Source organism: Salvia splendens, chromosome 22 (assembly GCF_004379255.2).
Source record: "Salvia splendens isolate huo1 chromosome 22, SspV2, whole genome shotgun sequence".
In the NCBI taxonomy this organism is placed as follows: Eukaryota; Viridiplantae; Streptophyta; class Magnoliopsida; order Lamiales; family Lamiaceae; genus Salvia; species Salvia splendens.
In genome coordinates this window covers 24,001,355-24,022,246 of record NC_056053.1, presented here as the reverse complement: position 1 = coordinate 24,022,246, position 20,892 = coordinate 24,001,355, and the positions used below count along the sequence as shown (strand labels likewise).

The 20,892-nt window shown below is 40.4% G+C and overlaps 3 protein-coding genes and 1 non-coding gene across 4 annotated transcripts; 2 read left to right on the top strand and 2 right to left on the bottom strand.

The window, feature by feature from the left end:
- The first annotated feature begins 145 nt into the window (after nucleotides 1–145).
- On the top strand, nucleotides 146–7,300 carry LOC121785898 (TBC1 domain family member 8B-like). The gene is made up of 17 exons (XM_042184372.1): nucleotides 146–409; nucleotides 548–617; nucleotides 816–1,607; nucleotides 1,703–1,870; nucleotides 2,136–2,249; nucleotides 2,863–2,921; nucleotides 3,105–3,171; nucleotides 3,247–3,298; nucleotides 3,387–3,479; nucleotides 3,573–3,656; nucleotides 3,726–4,150; nucleotides 4,296–4,357; nucleotides 4,707–4,776; nucleotides 4,937–5,017; nucleotides 5,122–5,202; nucleotides 5,554–5,875; nucleotides 5,952–7,300. Exons 1-16 carry the CDS (start codon nucleotides 363–365, stop codon nucleotides 5,677–5,679), a joined length of 2,391 nt encoding a protein of 796 aa, XP_042040306.1. The 5' UTR covers nucleotides 146–362; the 3' UTR covers nucleotides 5,680–5,875; nucleotides 5,952–7,300.
- Nucleotides 7,301–8,472: 1,172 nt separating this feature from the next.
- Nucleotides 8,473–10,575, top strand: LOC121786959. Its single transcript, XM_042185550.1, has 2 exons — nucleotides 8,473–9,820; nucleotides 9,944–10,575. The coding sequence occupies exons 1-2, from the start codon at nucleotides 8,473–8,475 to the stop codon at nucleotides 10,573–10,575; spliced, it is 1,980 nt and encodes a 659-aa protein (XP_042041484.1).
- Nucleotides 8,860–8,966, bottom strand: LOC121788126. The gene has a single exon (XR_006047578.1). It is a non-coding gene; the product is annotated as a small nucleolar RNA R71 (small nucleolar RNA).
- A 6,980-nt stretch (nucleotides 10,576–17,555) lies between the features above and the next one.
- Nucleotides 17,556–20,865, bottom strand: LOC121785792 (adenylate kinase-like). The gene is made up of 4 exons (XM_042184233.1): nucleotides 20,436–20,865; nucleotides 19,190–19,330; nucleotides 18,631–18,903; nucleotides 17,556–17,933 (listed from the first exon to the last, which is right to left on the bottom strand). Exons 1-4 carry the CDS (start codon nucleotides 20,709–20,711, stop codon nucleotides 17,790–17,792), a joined length of 834 nt encoding a protein of 277 aa, XP_042040167.1. The 5' UTR covers nucleotides 20,712–20,865; the 3' UTR covers nucleotides 17,556–17,789.
- Nucleotides 20,866–20,892: the final 27 nt, after the last annotated feature.

The following is a 20,892-nucleotide window of genomic DNA, read 5'->3' as shown; positions in this document are numbered from 1 at the left end:
CGCAAGCAATATGCTCGAGCTGTATATACGTATGAATTTTTCAGTAATATTCCCGAAGCTTTGAGCTCGACACGTGTGGCTATGGCCTGCATTTCCGGAATCGAAATTTGAGGAAATTCTTAAGTTTTCCTGAGAGAGGTGAGATAGTCGTTGATGTTGAATCGTTGATCGCGACGGATTTTGGAGCCTGTGAAATAATTGTCATCATCGGATTTGAATTTCTAGGGTTGGATTTTGTGAAATAATTAGTGATTTATTATGTAGATATATATCCGGAGTCGGATTAGGGAATGGTGGACAGTATTTGAGGGTGGATTGAACAGAGAGCGATATGGGCGGTGGTATTAGAATTATTGTGAAGTATGTTGTTGTCTTTGTTGAGCAAGCGTACATTATATGATGATTCTAGGTAAATTTATGATTGGCGTATTCTAGTGCGTGCTGATTAATTTAATTTCTGCTATAGCTTTACAAATACAATAAATGAGGATGTATCTATGATATGCAAACATACGCATGGGAGATGAAACAATTGAAATGTTGGCAGGGATTCATATGGATTTACTGTGAGACCTCAACATGCCCATAGGTATCGAGAGTACTCCAATATCTACAAGGTGACCTTCTTGGTGAAATGGCAATATGATTCAGTTTCCGTTTTGTTTTTGGTGGCTTGTAGTTAAGTTATACTAAATTTTCTTATTAGAGAACCTGTGTGGATTTGATTTGTTATTGATGAACTTAACAAAATTCTGTCAAGAAAAGTAGAGTGCGGTCACTTGTGTTCCACTAAAAGTCTACATGTGAAATTCCAGGAGGAAGAAGGGGAGAGATTGGCAAAATGGAGGGGATTTCTTGTGCAGCAAGAAGAGTCTACAAGGGCTAGTCGTGCTAAGGAAGATGACACTGAACCTGTGGTTTCCGAGGTTACAGAGGAGTCACATGATCTCAGGCAAACAGCTAGTGAACCTGTGGTTTCCGAGGTTACAGAGGAGCCACATGATCTCAGTCCAACAGCAAGTGAACCTGTGGTTTCCGAGGATACAGAGGAGCCACATGATCTCAGTCCAACAGCAAGTGAACCTGTGGTTTCCGAGGTTACAGAGGAGCCACGGGATCTCATTCAAACAGCAAGTGAGGAAAGGGAAGATTCGGCTGAACAGTCCGATGCCATTTCTGAAGGCACTGCTGTTGAAAAGGTGAGCAGAGAAGATGGAAATTCAAGTGAAAAGAGGTCTGAGGGAAGTATACGTCCCAAGGAAGCTCCAAGTAACCAACATAGTATGCCCCGTGAGGTGAAGACATGGGCTGATATTAGTTCATCACTAAATTCCATAGATCATTTGATGAGTTTACGAATAAAGAAGAATGCGAACACGAAGCATGAAAAGATAAGGTGCGAAAATAATGACCTTCCATCAATAGATGAGGGAAGAGCAGATAGTGGAGGGTCTGAAGACGATAGTGAGAGAACAGATAGTGCAGAAGCTCCTACAGTAGAAACTAGTTCCTGTGATATACTACTACCCACAGAATCCAGTTTTCCTTGGAAACAAGAACTAGCATCCCTTGTTCAATTAGGAGTACCCAGGGAACTTAGGGGGGAGGTACAGTTACACCGTTGCATCAAACGTGAGATTATTGACATCACTTTTCCAGCTCTAAAGCTTCTTCATATTTTTGCACTTACTTAATTGGGCAGGTGTGGCAAGCATTCGTTGGTGTTAGAACCCGCCGAGTGGATAGATATTACCAAGATTTGCTGTCTGTAGAATGTGATGCTGGTAGTGATGACAAAGAGCATGATAAATCAGCATCTGAAGAGAAGAAAGGAAATCTGTCAGAAAAGTTGAAGAAGCAGATTGAGAAGGTCGTTAGCTGCATGGCTCCTGGACTTTATCGTTCAATCTTTTTGATTCGTAGGTGCTGCTTCTTTTAGGGCTCATCTAGGATGGTCTTCAATAGCAATACCCCGCCGGATGGATGCTTGAACTTTATTAACTTTGGAATAGAATTTTGTCCATTGTTGAACATCTTAGTTCTCTCTTCAAATTCTAGTCAACATCTATTGCTAAAATTTATTCTATCATGCCTTGTTATGTGTAAAGACTGATTTTCTTGTTCGCTTGCTGCAGGATCTGCCGCGAACATTTCCAGGCCATCCGGCATTAAATGAAACTGGCAGGAACTCATTACGGCGTGTGCTCTCAGCATATGCTCTGCATAACCCCTCAGTCGGGTATTGCCAGGTGACTGCCTGGTTTAGGTGTTATCGTATTCGGCGTCAAATGACTAAGAAAAAAAGATGAAAAGTAATCTTGACAGAGATATGATATGAGGTGAAGCTTGAACACTGAGGAAATTAGAAGCAAGATTGTAATTTATTTATTTAGCCATATGATTTACAAAATGTGCATATTAGAAGATAAGTTTATGAACTGAAGAGAGTGGAAAATATTATGTTTATTATAATAAAAAAAATATGACTATTATAAGCACATACAATCAAGAGGATGCTATCTATATATATTTAAGATGGTTAAGTCACAAATTAGGAAACTGGGAGTCAAATGTTATTTACAATGAATACTTCAGATGATTTCTGTTATCTGGATACTGTCAGAAATGTTACATAGAGAAATTTAAGTGCTACGAAAGCATAGATGAAAAAGAATACAAGACCTGTAAAAATATGGGAGAATGCAAGTTGTAGTAAGATTCTTCAGTTTGCATGAATAATAAGATGAAAATCTTACTCTTGTGTCTGCATCATTTAAGTCGAACTTCACTAAGAAATTTTTCTTGTTTTTACTTAAAAAATTAATATCCATTCCTTGCTCTTTGTTACTGTTACATTTCCAGGCAATGAATTTCTTTGCTGGCTTATTACTTCTGATGATGCCCGAGGAAAATGCTTTCTGGTAACTTTCAAGCTTTTACACCATCCTGTTTTGGAACTGTATGAACTTTTATAACTGGAGGAAGGGAAAAATATTAGAGCATCATCATGTAGAGATCTTTTTATTTAAAAAAACATATGATCATGCAGAAAATAATACTGACTGAGCTAGTTTTTACCTAATAGTCTATCACAAACCTTTCAGGACACTGGTGGGTATAATCGATGATTATTTTGAAGGTTATTTCTCACAAGAAATGACAGAATCCCAGGTTTGTGTCTTAACAATTATTATTTCAGGAATGTGCTCATGTTAACTGAAGCCTTAAATTTTTGTTTCTTCATAGGTTGACCAACTTGTTTTTGAGGACTTGATGCGTGAAAGGTTTCCTAAACTAGGTTTGTCCTCTATAAAAAGCTTTTATCATATGGCTTCGTCAGTCATATTAGATATACAAAGTCCGTCATCAAATCCAGTTCGCTGCAGTAAACCATCTTGATTACTTGGGAGTTGAAGTGGCATGGATGTCCGGGCCTTGGTTCCTCTCAATCTTTGTAAACACGCTTCCATGGGAAAGTGGTGTGTGCTTTTGATTGTTTTGCATAACAGGCTGAAATGCATTATTACTTTCCAACATAGCTCAAACTCTACACCATCTTGCCCTAATTTCAGTTCTTCGAGTGTGGGATGTGATCCTGTTTGAAGGAAACCGCGTCATGCTCTTTCGAACTGCGCTTGCTTTGATGGATTTATATGGTACATGTTGCATGTTTCCTGAATAACTTAAGTGAGACATATTTAATTATATTAGCTTTTGATCTACAGGACCTGCTCTAGTTACAACGAAGGATGCTGGGGATGTTATAACTTTATTACAAACACTTACTGGTTCCACATTTGATAGCAGCCAACTTGTCTTGACTGCTTGTATGGGTTTCTTGACCATTACTGAAGATCGACTGCAGGAACTGAGACAGAAGCATAGGCCATCTGTAGTTTCGACATTCAACGAAAGAGCCAAAGGGTGCAAAAGCTTCAAAGATCCTAAAGGTCTCGCAACTAAGTTATACAGCTTCAAGCATGATCGTGGACCAATAGCAAAAGAAAATGAGATAGAAGCAGGCTTGAATGATAATATGGATTTAGGTGAAATTCCATGTTTGGAATCTCATTCTTCCAGCCTGGATGATTATCTTAAAGGCATGACCATTGATTCCGAAGTAGATTCACTTCCAGATCTTCAGGAACAGGTAGCTTGTTTTCTATTTGAGTAGCACCTACTTTTATTCTGTTTTAGAGAACTCAAATGCTTGTGTTTGTGTTTGTGTTTACTGGGATTTACCATTAATATCACCTCTCAGTAAGAAATTCACCTTTTCAGTATATTTTCTTCAGGTGATTTGGTTAAAGGTTGAGCTCTGCAGGTTGCTAGAGGAAAAGAGATCGGCTATGCTCAGGTTTGTTGAAGAGAGAGAGAGTTTGGAATTCAGTTTTACTATTCCTGTGTAATATATTCTATTTTACTCGTTTATACTATTCGATCAGAGCTGAAGCTTGGATGCTAAAGCGTTCAATTGGAAAAATTATTTTGTTGTTAACTGGCCACAGTCGTTGCATGTTGGCCCCACATTTTTCCAGCAAGCGTTGGTGCTTTTTTTTATACTTAAAGAGTTCTATTGATCTTCCAAGAATCAATGATCAATCACTTATATTTCAAAAATTTGATGGTCATTTTCAATGACAATAAAAAATGTTGATTGTTCCCCTACTTAGAAATTACAGAAAAATGTGCTTCGTCTTTTGTAGGTCTGAAGAATTAGAATCTGCGTTTATAGAAATGGTTCAAGAAGATAATCGAATGGAACTAGCTGCAAAGGTATTTTACAATTATTCGTCTGATGTTAAATAATAGTACTTCAAAGAAATCAAGAGGCATTCAATCAATCACACTGTATATCTAGTTCAATTCGATTATTACCATTTAACATAGAAGCGTTTTTTTAAGTACATGTATGATTCCTCATAATTTTCTGCAGGTTGAGAAATTGGAGAAGGAGGTTGCTGAACTACAGCAGGTTCTGTCTGATAAGAAAGAAGGGGAGAAAGCAATGCTTGAGGTCATTTTCCCACTTCTCTTTCAAACATTTAGCTACAGAGACTGATACTCATCTTGTTTGAGTTCATAGTTATGAGGGATCTTCCTTTTATATGGTTTTTTTAGGTTCTCATGAATGTTGAGCAAGAACAAAGGATAGCCGATGAAGCTCGACGCTCTGCAGAACAACAGCTGCGCGCACTTCAGGTTCTATACAACGTTCAAGTCCTCTGTTTTAACAGTAGGCTTACTTTGAGGATTTGTTATCTGGTGGATAGATAGTTTACTTTGACGCGTTAACAAGAAAGGGATGCACAAATCATATCACATCTCTTTAACTGGGATATATATTAATATATCATCCATTTAGTCACTTAAAATCAATATAATCAAGGGACTTGGTTATCCCACGTGATATGAAGAAAAGTTAATGTTAGGACAAAAACGAAAGACCTTCCGTGATCTACTTTCATTTACCAAAGTGAACAAGGCCTTACGATTGTTTATTTTGCTTTGTGCTTTAAGACAAAATTAAATAATATATTTATGTATGCACAGGAAAAGTATGACAATGCCATGGGTGCCCTGGATGATAAGGAGAAGCGGGTTGTTATGGCAGAGACGATGCTAGAAGCAACATTGCAATATGAATCCGGGCAAAGTAAAGCCTCTTCACCTAAGTGAATAAGCACCCTGCTCCACAGTGCATAAAATCTTTTACCGTCTAAGAAAAGGGTCGTCTTCCTTGGGACGGAGAAGTATATCCTCGTTATCTAATCCCATTTTCTTCAATCATAATTTAAATATGTATCCCATGTACCATTCTGCCAGTTCTACAAAAAAGACTGGTCTACTCTCGTTCGGCCTTGGTTGGAGGAAGGTAAGTCTTAAATCTTCTTTGTCAAATACATAATTGTGTGTGGGTGTAGGTGTAAACGATCAAACTATGCTGACAGGGGAAAGACGACACTGGCAATAACGTCCCCGACGATGCTGATGGCCACCAGCAAGATAGATGACAAGAAAGTTACAGAAACAATATACTATGCTCATTCACTGCAGTAGTTTTTTAACATCATCGTTTTTAAGTTTGTATGTGTACGATGAGGTAATAAACAATAGTTTGTACTTTTTCGGCAACAATGTTCTCTTTCAACTTTAATTTGATCGAAATAGGCCAACACAAAACTAGTCTTGTTACAAATTTAGTATCAACAGAAGGGTAAAAAAACGAACAAACTGGGTGTTTTCTTGCAAAACATCTCGAGCACAGATCCAGCATGTAATAGCATCTGATGCGAAGCATATTTTCTATATTTTTTCCCCTTAGACTACATATTTTTATGTAAATTATAACTCATGAACTGTCTATTGACAAGCTTAGGATTGCATCCGAGTGAAATTTCACACCAGTCACCGACAAGGAAGGATTTCTCAAATCCCCTAACACCATTGATCCATCCTCAAATCCAGCAACAACATGTGCATAAACCTGTGATTCAGATGGCAAAAAGGCTCCAACAGCCATGCACATTCCTCTCGACTTTGCAGAACGATCCAATGAGCTCCTAGGCTGCTTCACAAGCTTTTCAGCAATATTAACATCCCAAATCTCAACTGCAGACAAGTCTTCCCCAGCTGTGGCAACATAATTACCCCCTCCAGCCTCGAATCAACCTCAGCTTCAAGGCGATTCTTGGATACTTTTTCAGTTGGAGTAATTTAAGCATGGGGTTCGTTCAATACAGAAAGTTTGCCCGATCGGGCGATTTTTAGAACGGGAAACGCCCGGTCGGGCGAAATGTGCACGGCGTGAACAAGAAGCAGGCGCCCGGTCGGGCGATTTAGTCTCTTAAAGACGCCCGGTCGGGCATTTGATGTCGCAACTGCACTATGGCAGTTTTCTCGGCGGTTGCTTTGGTGGGGAGAAAAGACACGGTTCTTGGATAAGAGGGGGACGTTTTTGAGGGGAAAAATACCAGAGGAGAAAAAGAGGAGAGACGGATCTGGAGAAAAGTCCATTCATCAAAATTGAGGGCTTGATTTGGTGTAATTGGTAGGAACGATTCGTGGAGTAATTGTGGAGACTTGGAGAAGATAGTGAAAGGGAAAGTGACGTGTGATGCTATTGAATACAAATTGAGAGAATTTTCCAAGTCAAAGTTTCATTCTCTGCAAAGCTCCATGGTTTTCTATCCATTTGTAATTGATCCTAGTTTAATTATGATTGGCTAAAAATCTCAGTGTTGCTCCAAACATGTAGATGGATAAATTGTTCGTGTGATTTATTCAATGTTCTTCTTATCTTATGATCGTCTTTATCACAATTTTATTGTTTAAATCTATTACTTTTGGTGCATCATTAGTAGTAGTTCCATAATCCTAATCAAATGTCTCTTTAACTTTGAATAGGATAGATCCTTGTGGTGATGAATTATCAATTAGATTTGTTCAAATGATAATTTGATAATGGATTTCTTGTGCTTATAGTAATTGATCTTTGAGTCTCGCGCTTCCGTAGGATCCATAGATTAATGAAAATTAGTTTATAGAATATGTGTTCAACTATTCTTAAACTATTGTTTGTCGAGCATGTTCAGTGCTAGCATCGAGAATTGATTTCATAGTCCCATAATTCATAAGATAGAGTTGGATATTAGAATAAATCAATGTTTTATCCGTGGATGTTTGGAGTAACAATTTCTTCTCTTCATTCGTCTAGCTTATTTAATTTCTTGTAATTGTTGTTGCTAGATCTTTAACCAAAAATCTTCAAATCAAAATATCTCTTAGTATGAGTTTTCCAAGTTTTAGAATTAAATAATCTTTCCTTCCCTGTGGATCGACACCTTAATTTACTACACACGACCCTGTAATCTTGCAGCGAAGTAGTAATATTTGGGTTAATTAATTGAACTTGAGTGCAAAATTATATTGTTGTGAAGGACCTAAAATTACACATCAAGTTTTGGCGCCGTTGCCGGGGAAGGCAATAGATTGTTTAACTTCTAGTTTGTGCTTTGTTTTATTTTTATTTGATCTTTCTCTTATTTTTGTAGGTACTCATTTCGTGTTCTTGGAGGTGATAGCCATCTACCACGTCTGGACTTGAAGACGAAGGAGTATATTTTCTAGGTGACTTCTTTTAACTCTTAGTTAGGTAGTTTAGTTTTCACTTAAGCACACACGTTTTATAGGACTTACCCCGAAGTTGTCGAGAGGTCTCGCTTTCGGTTATAGGAATATATTGTGCTTGGTGTATTTTCTGTTGTGTAGGTAAAATTTAAAAAAAAAAAGAAAGAAAAGTGAATGCACACACGATCACAGGGTACACCACCGTTTGGATTACTATGTTATCAAAGAAGAAGGGTTAGAGGTACTTCAGTTGAGATCTTTCCGGACTATCCGAGTCCAATCAGAAATAACCGGCTTTTTGGTGAAGAAAGGGAGGATAGACAAGAGTCAGACGGTGAATCAATGGCTGAGAACAATGAGATTCCACCACCTGTGGTGAGGTTTGGCGACACTCTGAGATCGGGAATTGAGTACCCAGGGGAGTGTGCCTACGCAAATGACAACGTCAACATTCCACCTCACTACATCAGTTTGGTGAATGGAGGAAATCTTTTTCATGGACGGGATGATGAAGATTCGGTGAGCCATTTGAATGCCTTCTACGAGCTGACAAACTCTCATAGACCTCCAAATGTGGAGCATCATCGAATTAAGAGGGCCCTATTTCCGTTCTCATTGAGGGAGAAGGCAAGAGCGTGGTATGACTCATTACCGGGCTACAACATAGCAACTTTCCAAGAGTTGAAGTCATTGTTTCTTGTGGAATACAACTCTCCAATGAAGATTGAGAAGTTGAGAGAGGAGATCACCTCATTCCGACAGAAGTATGATGAGTCCTTCGCGGAAGCTTGGAAGAGATTCACGGAGTTGATAAGGAAATGCCCAAGTCACGGACTAGCTCCGGGGCATGACCTTTTGAAATTCTACAAGGGACTCAACAGTGAAGGCACGGGATTGGTGACTGCAGGTTCGAATGAGAATCTAGATGATCTAACTCACGATGAGGTGAGGGCTTTGTTTCAAAGGCTGGCCAACAATCAACGGAATTGGCACAATCCAAGGCGAGGGGCTGATAGAGCAGGAGATACATTTGGTGCTACAAAGGATGCGGAAAGAGTGACCGCAATTGAGGCTCAACTGGCGGACATTAGCACTCAAATGTCGTCGATGACAAAGGCAGTTAAATCTCTTCAATTGACTCCTCAACCCCAAGCTGTGACTGTGATGAGGTGTGGGTTGTGCCAAGGCGGGCATCATACTGATCAATGCCCAAGTCTTCAAGGATCACCCGTGGAGGATGTGAACTATATTGGCAACAATCGCCAAGGGTTCAATCAAGGCAACCAATACAACAATCAGCAAAATTGGAGGCCTCAACAAACGGGATGGAATCAAGCTGGTCCTAGCAACAACTCGGGTAATCAATGGAGGAACAATACTCAACCCCCGGGTTATGAGAAGAAGCCATCAGTCGAAGATCAGTTGGGACAGATTCTCTCTTTTATGAATAAGAGTCAAAAGGAGAATGAGAATTTCAAGGAAAAAACAGTGGAAAAGTTTGGACAGATGGAGGCTACAATGAGGAATCTCGAGACTCAGATTGGACAGCTTGCCACGGCATCACACACGAGGATTCCTAACACCATCCCGAGCAATACCATTCCTAATCCGAGAGGCAATGAACAGTGCAAGGCAGTGGTCTTGAGAAGTGGTCGTGAGTTGGATTCGACACCATCAATGGACGGCCAAGGTACTTCCGGCATCTCACACGCAAGGGCGGATGAGATGTTAGGCTTGCATTCCTCGCACGCAGGGGCGGACGAGGCATGTAAGGGAAGTCCCGCGTTGGTGCAGGGGGCCCAACATGGTCAAGAACAGGCTGCATCCGGCAGCAAGGAACATGGTGAAGAATCCGATGCAAGTGGAAAGTGTTCAGCAGAAGAGAAGGGTAAGAAGATAGTGGAAATGGAGTCAAAGAAAAAGATATTGACAAGTCCAGCACTAGATCCGAAAAGCAAGTTCAACTTCCCCGATCATATTCCTCCTCCACCATATCCAACCAAGAGGAAGAAGAGGGTCCCCAAAGAAAAAAGCTTTGAGTGGATGATGAACGTGATCCGGAAAGTTAATGTGGATGTATCATTGGTGGACCTCTTCACTAATTTCCCCAAGTTCTCCAAGTTTTTCAAGGATATGATGGCAAACAAGGAGAAATTGCAAGATGAGGGGATAGTGGCATTGAGCATGAATTGCTCACAACTGATTTCGGGAATGATGCCAATGAAGAAGAGGGATCCGGGAAGTTGTGTGATTCCTTGTGAGATTGGCAACACAATCTTCACAAAATGTCTGTTGGATCAAGGATCGGGGATCTCATTGATGGCGTTGAAAACAGCACGTGCCATTGGACTGGAGAACAGAATGGAACCGATTGATATCGCTCTACAATTGGCCGATCATTCAATAGTGAAGCCCACAGGAATAGTAGAGGATGTCTTGGTCTAAGTCGACAAATTTGTCATCCCCGTGGATTTCATAGTCTTGGACATGCCCGAGGACAAAGAGGTACCAATTCTATTTGGTAGACCATTTCTCGCCACGGGAGATGTGTTGCTTGGAGCAAAGGACAACTCAGTCACATTCAGAATTAATGGTGAGCAAGTGACCATTAATGTTGAGAAGGCGATGAAGCATCCTAGTGATGCAAAAGCGTGCTTTAGAGTCGACGTACTCGATAAGTGCATTTTTGACAAGATGTGTTGCTCGGCAAGAATAGAAGGAAGCGTGTATGATAAAGGAAGTTTGGAGAGAGACTATGGTTCGACACTTAAAGTAGATTTTGATGAAATAGAAGATTCTCAAGTTGATCAACCAAGTCTCGAGAATGAATGTGTGGTGGATACTTTCACGGCAGATGTGAAACCTTCAATCGAAGTACCACCAAAGCTAGAATTGAAGCCACTCCCGGCAAATCTGAAATACGCATTCCTTGGTGAGGGTGAATCTTTACCGGTTGTGATATCGGCGATGTTGAATAATGAAGAAGAATTGAAGTTGATAGAGCTACTGAAGTCACACAAGAAAGCTCTAGGATGGTCCATTGCTGACATCAAAGGGATTAGCCCCGCAATTTGTATGCATAAAATTTTGATGGAAGATGGAGCTAAACCGGTAAGAGAAAGACAAAGAAGATTGAACCCACTCATGCAAGAAGTGGTTGAAAAAGAGGTGAAGAAACTGTTGAAATTTGGGATGATCTATCCCATTTCCGATAGCGCGTGGGTTAGCCCGGTGCAATGTGTACCGAAGAAAGGGGGAATAACCGTGACCGTTAATGAGAAGAATGAAGTTTTAGCAACTCGATTGGTGAACTCATGGAGAGTTTGCATGGATTATAGAAAGTTGAACACGGCGACGAGAAAAGATCACTTTCCGTTGCCATTTCTGGATCAGTTGCTCGATAGGATTGCGGGTTATTCCCATTATTGCTTTCTAGATGGATATTCGGGGTACAATCAGATTGCAATTGCCCCGGAAGATCAAGAAAAGACGACATTCACATGTCCTATTGGTACTTATGCCTTCCGCCGGATGCCTTTTGGTTTGTGTAATGCACCGGCTACATTTCAACGTTGCATGATGGCAATATTTTCGGACATGAATGAAGACATCATGGAGATCTTTATGGATGATTTCTCCGTCTTTGGATCCTCATTTGACCTTTGCTTGGAAAATTTGAGACGGGTCCTACAAAGATGTGAAGAGTCAAATCTCGTGCTAAATTGGGAAAAATGTCAATTCATGGTCAAAGAAGGCATAGTGTTGGGACACAAGGTGTCGGAGTTGGGATTGGAGATGGACAAGGCTAAGATTGATGTGATCTCGAAGTTACCTCCCCCAACAAATGTGAAGGGCATCCGTAGTTTCCTTGGACATGCGGGATTCTACCGACGGTTTATCAAAGATTTTTCAAAGATTGCAAAGCCACTTTGCAACTTACTTGAGAAGGATGCCAAATTCGTCTTTGATGAGAAATGCCTTGAGGCATTTGAGTTGTTGAAGAAGAAGCTAGTCGAAGCTCCTATTATTATCACACCCGATTGGTCAAAGCCGTTTGAATTGATGTGTGATGCTTCGGACTATGCTGTGGGGGCCGTTTTAGGCCAAAGGAGAGATAAGGTCCTACATGCCGTCTACTATGCTAGTAAAGTACTCAATGAAGCTCAATTGAATTACACCACGACGGAGAAGGAAATGCTAGCAGTAGTGTATGCCTTTGAGAAGTTTCGTGCATACTTACTTGGCACGAAGGTGGTAGTGTTCACGGACCATTCAGCTATCAAATATTTGATGAATAAGAAAGATGCAAAGCCTCGGTTGGTGAGATGGATTCTCTTACTACAAGAGTTTGACGTGGAGATTAAAGACAAAAAGGGGACCGAGAATTTGGTAGCTGATCATTTGTCTAGGCTAGAGGGATTGGAAGAAACGGAAGATGAGAGAAAGAAAAGGATCAACGAAAAATTTCCCGACGAGCAAGTGTTGCAAGTGGAAGCTCGGGAAACATATGTGCCGTGGCTTGCTAATCTGGCGAACTACCTTGTCACGGGTATTATACCAGAAGGGTTGTCTTCTAACCAAAAGAAGAAGTTTTTGAGTGACACCCGCACATATGTTTGGGAAGATCCATTTCTCTTCTGTATTTGTAGTGATGGAGTGATTCGAAGGTGTGTTGGAGAGCATGAGCACCTTCAGATTTTGTCTGCTTGTCATGATTCTGTATATGGCGGCCACTTTGGAGCACGTCGAACCGCATTTAAGGTGCTTCAGTCCGGATTCTATTGGCCATCGATCTTCAAGGATGCAAAAGCCTATGTAGAGAGATGTGACAGTTGCCAAAGAACCGGCAATATCTCGTGGAGAAATGAAATGCCAATGAATAACATTCACGAGGTGGAACTTTTTGATGTTTGGGGAATAGACTTCATGGGACCGTTTCCCAAGTCTAATGGACAACAATACATTCTCGTAGCTGTCGATTATGTCTCCAAGTGGGTGGAGGTAGTGGCCTCGGCAACCAATGATGCCAAAGTGGTGTTGAAGTTCATCAAGAATCACATCTTTAACCGCTTTGGGACACCTCGAGCTATTATCAGTGATGGAGGAACTCATTTTTGCAACAAGTTGTTTGAAAACCTCCTAGGAAAATATGGTGTCCAACACAAGGTTGCTACCCCCTATCATCCCCAAACTAGTGGTCAAGTTGAAGTCTCCAATCGTGAGATAAAACGGGTGCTTGAGAAAGTGGTGAAGCCGTCTCGAAAGGATTGGGCTCAAAAGTTAAATGATGCTTTGTGGGCATATCGAACGGCTTATAAGACCCCGATTGGAACTTCGCCATACAAGTTGATCTTTGGAAAAGCTTGTCATTTGCCGGTAGAACTGGAGCATAAAGCGTATTGGGCCTTGCAAAAGCTAAACTTGGATTATGATGCTGCAGCCGAGAAGAGGATGTTTGATATGAACGAAATGGATGAGTTTAGGCTTCATGCTTATGAGAGCGTTGATCTCTACAAGGAGCGTGCTAAGAAGATACATGATGCAGCCATTAAGCCTCGTCGTTTTGATGAAGGACAACTGGTCCTTTTATACAATTCTCGGCTCAAACTATTTCCGGGCAAGCTCAAGTCAAGATGGTGGGGGCCTTATGTTGTGCACAAGGTGTACCCCTATGGTGCTGTGGATATTCGAGATGAGAAGAATGACAACATTTGGAAGGTGAATGGCCAACGCTTGAAGGCCTATGTTGGAATTGAGAGTGGCATGGAGGCAAGAGAAGTGACTACACTAGTGGATCCTAGAGTGTAGAGCAAGAGAAGAAGAAGGTCGAGCCAACGACTATAAACAAAGGCGCTGATTGGGAGGCAACCCAAGTTTTTATTTTTTTTATTTTTTTTTTTTTTGATTTCATATGTGGAGGTTTTGTTTGCTCAGTCCTTTCCTCTAACATTTATTTTGAATTGAGTGTTTCCTTGTTGTAGGTTTTGTTTCTTTTTTGTAGGAGCAACATGGAGATAGGAATGATTTGGAGCTTAGGAGGATGCACACCTGCAAAGGATTTTTACACCCACCCTCCCACCCGAATGCATTATGGATTTCACGCCAAGTTTGGGGGAGTTTTCTTTCCCTTTACTTTATTTGTCTTCTTTGCATGCATTGAGGACAATGAAGCATTCAAGTTTGGGGGGGGGGTTGTGAATTATTTGTGATGCACGCTGCATGTTTTTGGGTGTATTATATGATAAAGATGTTTTGAATCTATGTAATTGACGGATGCATGTTTTATCTTCGGCTTTCTGGTTGGGAAATCTTGCTTGATTTTACTTGAACTTTGAAGCTTAGGATGAATGGAATGGGTGCATGAATTTACTTGAAAGAGCATGTTGTGATTACAATCGATTTCTTGAGTTGAGGAGAGTGTGAAAATCGCATGTCTTGTGGAAATTATTTTGGATTGATTTGCTTTATCGAGTGAAGTGCTTGCGTCCGTTTGTGTTAATGATTTGGGAGGATAAGGCACTAGGACGAACTCCATGGCCAAATGATCACATGCCTAGTCCAACAAATGATCCCCTAGAAGCCACCTTGAGCTTACTTCCTTATTCTTTGTGTAACACTTAGCCAAACACTTAGCCACTGAAAAAAGCCTAATTTTAGCCTCATCAATAGACCTTGCTACTATTTGGGTGCTAAATACAAGTTGAGCTTGGTGTTTTGAGTTGTGAGTGTGGGGGTGGTGGACTGTAAAGAGTAGACTTCTCTAGACTTGATGTAACGTGAAAAGAATGAAGTTCTTAGAAAAAAAAAAAAAAAAAAAAAGACGACCTCCAAATTCGCAAAAGTCGAGGTCTTTACAAAAACAGAAAAAGAAAAAGAAATAATAAGTTGATGAAATAAAGATAGAGCTTCGACAATTGTTTGATGTAATCTTGTCTAGAATAGATCTCAAGTTTGGGGGAGTGTGAGTTGGGTTGTAAAATTTTGGTTGTTCGATCTTTGGAAGGATGTTGTAGGAGGGAAGATTTTGGCACTCAAATGTGTAGCCTTTGAGCTCACTATCCATACTTATCCTACCTCGTCCCTAGCCCCATTACAACCTTGAAATAAGACCTTGGACCTAATCGTTGATGTTTGTGGATGTGTGTAAATAGCTTGGTAGAGTTAAAGAAGTTCGGTTTGAAATCTGCGAGTCTATGTGATTAGTAGTGCTTGATGAGTCAATGATGACGGTTTGAGTTGTTTGATCGTATGCTCGGACTTGCTTTGAAGTGCACTTTGACTTGAAGTTCTAGGGAGACGAGTGATTGTTCTTGAGAGTGGAAAATCTCGATTGGAAATGTTGGGGGTTTAGATTTTGTCACTCACGTCCCTACATGATTCTTGTTGATGAAAATCTCTTTGCGGGTTAGACTTTTGTTGAGTTATTGTGCTTAAAATCGACCTTGCTCGAGGGCGAGCAAGAGCTCAAGTTTGGGGGTATTTGATGCGAAGCATATTTTCTATATTTTTTCCCCTTAGACTACATATTTTTATGTAAATTATAACTCATGAACTGTCTATTGACAAGCTTAGGATTGCATCCGAGTGAAATTTCACACCAGTCACCGACAAGGAAGGATTTCTCAAATCCCCTAACACCATTGATCCATCCTCAAATCCAGCAACAACATGTGCATAAACCTGTGATTCAGATGGCAAAAAGGCTCCAACAGCCATGCACATTCCTCTCGACTTTGCAGAACGATCCAATGAGCTCCTAGGCTGCTTCACAAGCTTTTCAGCAATATTAACATCCCAAATCTCAACTGCAGACAAGTCTTCCCCAGCTGTGGCAACATAATTACCCCCTCCAGCCTCGAATCAACCTCAGCTTCAAGGCGATTCTTGGATACTTTTTCAGTTGGAGTAATTTAAGCATGGGGTTCGTTCAATACAGAAAGTTTGCCCGATCGGGCGATTTTTAGAACGGGAAACGCCCGGTCGGGCGAAATGTGCACGGCGTGAACAAGAAGCAGGCGCCCGGTCGGGCGATTTAGTCTCTTAAAGACGCCCGGTCGGGCATTTGATGTCGCAACTGCACTATGGCAGTTTTCTCGGCGGTTGCTTTGGTGGGGAGAAAAGACACGGTTCTTGGATAAGAGGGGGACGTTTTTGAGGGGAAAAATACCAGAGGAGAAAAAGAGGAGAGACGGATCTGGAGAAAAGTCCATTCATCAAAATTGAGGGCTTGATTTGGTGTAATTGGTAGGAACGATTCGTGGAGTAATTGTGGAGACTTGGAGAAGATAGTGAAAGGGAAAGTGACGTGTGATGCTATTGAATACAAATTGAGAGAATTTTCCAAGTCAAAGTTTCATTCTCTGCAAAGCTCCATGGTTTTCTATCCATTTGTAATTGATCCTAGTTTAATTATGATTGGCTAAAAATCTCAGTGTTGCTCCAAACATGTAGATGGATAAATTGTTCGTGTGATTTATTCAATGTTCTTCTTATCTTATGATCGTCTTTATCACAATTTTATTGTTTAAATCTATTACTTTTGGTGCATCATTAGTAGTAGTTCCATAATCCTAATCAAATGTCTCTTTAACTTTGAATAGGATAGATCCTTGTGGTGATGAATTATCAATTAGATTTGTTCAAATGATAATTTGATAATGGATTTCTTGTGCTTATAGTAATTGATCTTTGAGTCTCGCGCTTCCGTAGGATCCATAGATTAATGAAAATTAGTTTATAGAATATGTGTTCAACTATTCTTAAACTATTGTTTGTCGAGCATGTTCAGTGCTAGCATCGAGAATTGATTTCATAGTCCCATAATTCATAAGATAGAGTTGGATATTAGAATAAATCAATGTTTTATCCGTGGATGTTTGGAGTAACAATTTCTTCTCTTCATTCGTCTAGCTTATTTAATTTCTTGTAATTGTTGTTGCTAGATCTTTAACCAAAAATCTTCAAATCAAAATATCTCTTAGTATGAGTTTTCCAAGTTTTAGAATTAAATAATCTTTCCTTCCCTGTGAATCGACACCTTAATTTACTACACACGACCCTGTAATCTTGCAGCGAAGTAGTAATATTTGGGTTAATTAATTGAACTTGAGTGCAAAATTATATTGTTGTGAAGGACCTAAAATTACACATCAGCATCTGACTCCAAAGATATCCCCAACTCGGGCGCTGATATTTTGTAGTACTGAGATCAACCACCACAACAACAACAACAATACGACATGTTTGAATAATCTTTTTTCCGATGATGATGAACAAACCAACCTTCTCTGGGCTCGGCCTGCCCGGAGCAATAATCTTTTAACCATATTACTTGGATTAATTTTACATACTAATATAGTAATATATGCAACATGAATACATACATCCGGAAATAAAAAAATACCCAAGCATGTTACACACTATGATGAAAGAATGGACATCCAATAGTATATCATAATTTTATTATTACACTTGAACAAGTGGGAAAAAAATGAACAAACTTGTTAAATAATCTTACAACAAAGTTGGAAATCTAAAAAGGGATTGTTCAGCATCACTACACTAGTTTTCTTATTTTCCCCATGAAATAATAAGGTATTATCCTGTAAAAATATCAAAAGTTATGCTGCCTGCAAAATAACTCCACATCCTAAGGAAACCTACACTGCTGCCGACTGTTTCTCCTCGTTTTCGTTGAGGTTCAGAGCTTCGAGCAGCTTTGGCAACGACTCCGGGATCCCACCAGGTATAACAAACTCGACCAGTTTCCCTTGGTGACGGTAGAAGTCCTCCACCGGCTGGCTCTGCATTTGTCCAGAGGGAAATCAATTGAGTAAAAGATGAAGTAGAATGAAATTCACAATTCTAAGAATCACAATGAGCAAGATCACAAGGTAAGACCGGACATCGGTTCCATATGAAAGTGTGGAATGACGTATAAGTGGGAGTCAACCTTTTACTATCGACCATGGCTTTTTGAGATAAGTTAGTGCTCCCTATTTTATATGTTTGTCAATTTGGTGCGGTGAATGTGGATCCGAACGGCCTACGGAAAGGCACTACCCGAACGTGCGACCAAAGGGGTGCCACTGAAGAAGTTGGTCCAAAGGGAAACAATTGGATGTTGGGCGAAACAATTGGATGTTGGGCCTACAGCTTTGGGTTTGCCACCGGGCGTGTGCACCGTCTGGTTCAAAAGGGGATAGATTGATACGAATCCCATATCCAAACAGCCTATGAAAAGGGCTACCCGAAGGTGTGACCAAAGGGGTGCCACTGAAGATGTGGGCCCAAGGCAACAAATGGATGGTGTGCCATCCGTGCATATGGAATAACACATGTTTCACATGAAAGTATGGAATAACATATAAGTGCGAGTCAACCATTCACCTTTGATCATGGTTTTGGTTTAAATTATGGCTCCTAACTTATATGTTTATTGGATATTCTCAGCTTTTGACCCACACAGTTACTTGCAAATTTAAAAGGGGAAACAAGTACCTTTTCAGTGTAGACGGTTAGCCTTTGCTTCACCACAGTTTCGGTATCATCAGAACGAGTTACGAGCTTTGAAGCACAGTGTGAAGGCGGGAGAAGGGGGTCCATATATATGTCCGGATTCCCATTCTCTCCCTTGACATCGATTGTGGCCACGTTGAAGTTCTTCCCACATTCACTGCAAATCCTTCGTCCGAGGCATTTATCTATTAGTACTTGTTCGGGGAGCTTCAGATTTATGACCAGATCAATGTCGGTTACATCATTTAGTATTTCCTGCATGTTAGGGAAGGATCAAGTTACTCAGCATTTCAAGAGACAACTGATTAATTTCCTACTTTCTCCTATTTGATCACAGTTAAGAAATCACTCGAAGAAACGTGTGAATCGCACAAGAAACATGCGCTGAAGCAATTTCTGAACTAAACTTCGAGTGTTGAAGGACAATGCTTCGGGTTGTTAGTACCACTATCGTTTATTCATTCAGCACAAACCCTTTCTCTATTTAGCACATCTCTGACATAATATACATCATAAAACTGTGAAAAGAAGAATCACTCACCGCTTGTCTCACTGTTCGAGGAAAACCATCGAGTATGAATCCTGATTCTCCCTTTGATTCTCCTGACTCAAGCCTCTTCGACAATAAATTGATGATGATCTCATCAGACACCAGTTTGCCCTGGTTCACAATCTCCTCGAGCTGCAACAATACATCCAATAGTTCAGCTACGAACCAAAACACAGCACAAACTCATCTCACTAAAGAAACATACACAGAAACAACACAGCATGGGAGATTCGGTTTTGCAGCAAGCTGTAAACTTTAAGACTCAAATATCATACATAACTCAAATAACCAGACACGAGCATCCGAATTCTACAATCTCCTCAATCCAATCATATGAATCCTGATTCTCCCTTCGACTCAAGCCTTTTCGACAACATACCAATAATGAACTCACTGATACCAATTTTCACTGGCTCACAATCTCCTTGGGCTTCAACAATACATCTGATAGTTCAGACACGCAACTACGAACCAAAACACAGCACAATTCTCATCTCACTAACAAAACATAAACCGAAAAAACACAGCAAGAAAGATTCTATTTTGCAGCAAGTTTTGAACTTTATCATTGAGCATCACACACTTACCACAAAAAATTAATGAATCCACAACCCAGCCATTACTACTCATCAAAATGCAATTTTTCAACTATTTTTAACACATCTCAAACTTCACATATTCACAATATATTCAAATATCCTAACCAAAACACAAAACACAAAGCAATTTCTCACATCTCACTAAAATAACATAAACAAAAACAACACAGTGTGTGAGATTCGATTCTGCAGCAACTTTATCATTGAGCTTTACGCATTAACCACAAAAAAAAAAAAATAATTCCACATTTCAGTTATATTACTATTCACTAATTTTTCCAACTACATTTTCAACACATCTCTAATTCCACATATACACAATAAAATTCAAACATCCCGATTTTCATTTTTAGTAATATTTCGAAGGAGTATACCAAATATCATAGTACACACTACACAATTCAAATCACAACATATTTACCATAAAATATCAATGAATCCACAATTTATTCACTACTATTCACTGAAATGTCACCTCTTCAACTGCATTTGAAGACATCTAAATTCCACAAATTCACAATAAATTAAAATATCCCAATTTACAATTTCTGTAATTCAAAACGCATTTGAATTCCACGATCTCACTCAATCCAATCACGCACAGATCAAAACCTAACGACATCAAAAACACAACAGACCTGCTTGGACATAGGGCCGGAGGAATTGAGCTCTTGGCGGACGAGATCGCCGGTGGCGATGTGCGGGACGCCGAGGAGAAGCGAGAGGCGGCTGGCGTAGGTGCCTTTTCCGACGCCGGGGCACCCGAGGAACACCCACTGGACGTTCCTGCCCTTGGGATCCACGCGGGGAGGGAGCGGCTGGGGTTTGAATTCGGTCGCGGCGGCCGAGGAGAGGGACCTCCGGATCGAAAATGCGGCGGAGGAGGATCGGAAGAGGCGGGTCATGGCCGCCATTTAGCGGTGGTGGAGACGGCGGCGCGCTCCGAGCAGAATCGAGAAGGATAAATGATAAATCGAAAGCGAAGCGTTGGAGAAGAAAAAGAAAGAAATGTGAAGTTTGCGTTTTACAAAGTGGGTAATGCGGCGGAGAATCTTTTCGTGATTCCCATTAGATTCGGATAAATTTTATATCATG

Coding starts and splice junctions, on each gene's coding strand:
- LOC121786959 (XM_042185550.1), top strand. CDS start 8,473: ATGGCTGAGAACAATGAGATTCCACCACCTGTGGTGAGGTTTGGCGAC. Junction 9,821..9,943: donor ACCATCAATGGACGGCCAAG/GTACTTCCGGCA, acceptor AACATGGTCAAG/AACAGGCTGCATCCGGCAGC.
- LOC121785898 (XM_042184372.1), top strand. CDS start 363: ATGTTGTTGTCTTTGTTGAGCAAGCGTACATTATATGATGATTCTAG. Junction 3,299..3,386: donor TGAAAGGTTTCCTAAACTAG/GTTTGTCCTCTA, acceptor AGTTCGCTGCAG/TAAACCATCTTGATTACTTG. Junction 5,018..5,121: donor GGGAGAAAGCAATGCTTGAG/GTCATTTTCCCA, acceptor TGGTTTTTTTAG/GTTCTCATGAATGTTGAGCA.
- LOC121785792 (XM_042184233.1), bottom strand. CDS start 20,711: ATGGCGGCCATGACCCGCCTCTTCCGATCCTCCTCCGCCGCATTTTCG. Junction 19,331..20,435: donor CCGGCCCTATGTCCAAGCAG/GTCTGTTGTGTT, acceptor GTATTGTTGCAG/CTCGAGGAGATTGTGAACCA. Junction 17,934..18,630: donor TAACCGTCTACACTGAAAAG/GTACTTGTTTCC, acceptor GGACAAATGCAG/AGCCAGCCGGTGGAGGACTT.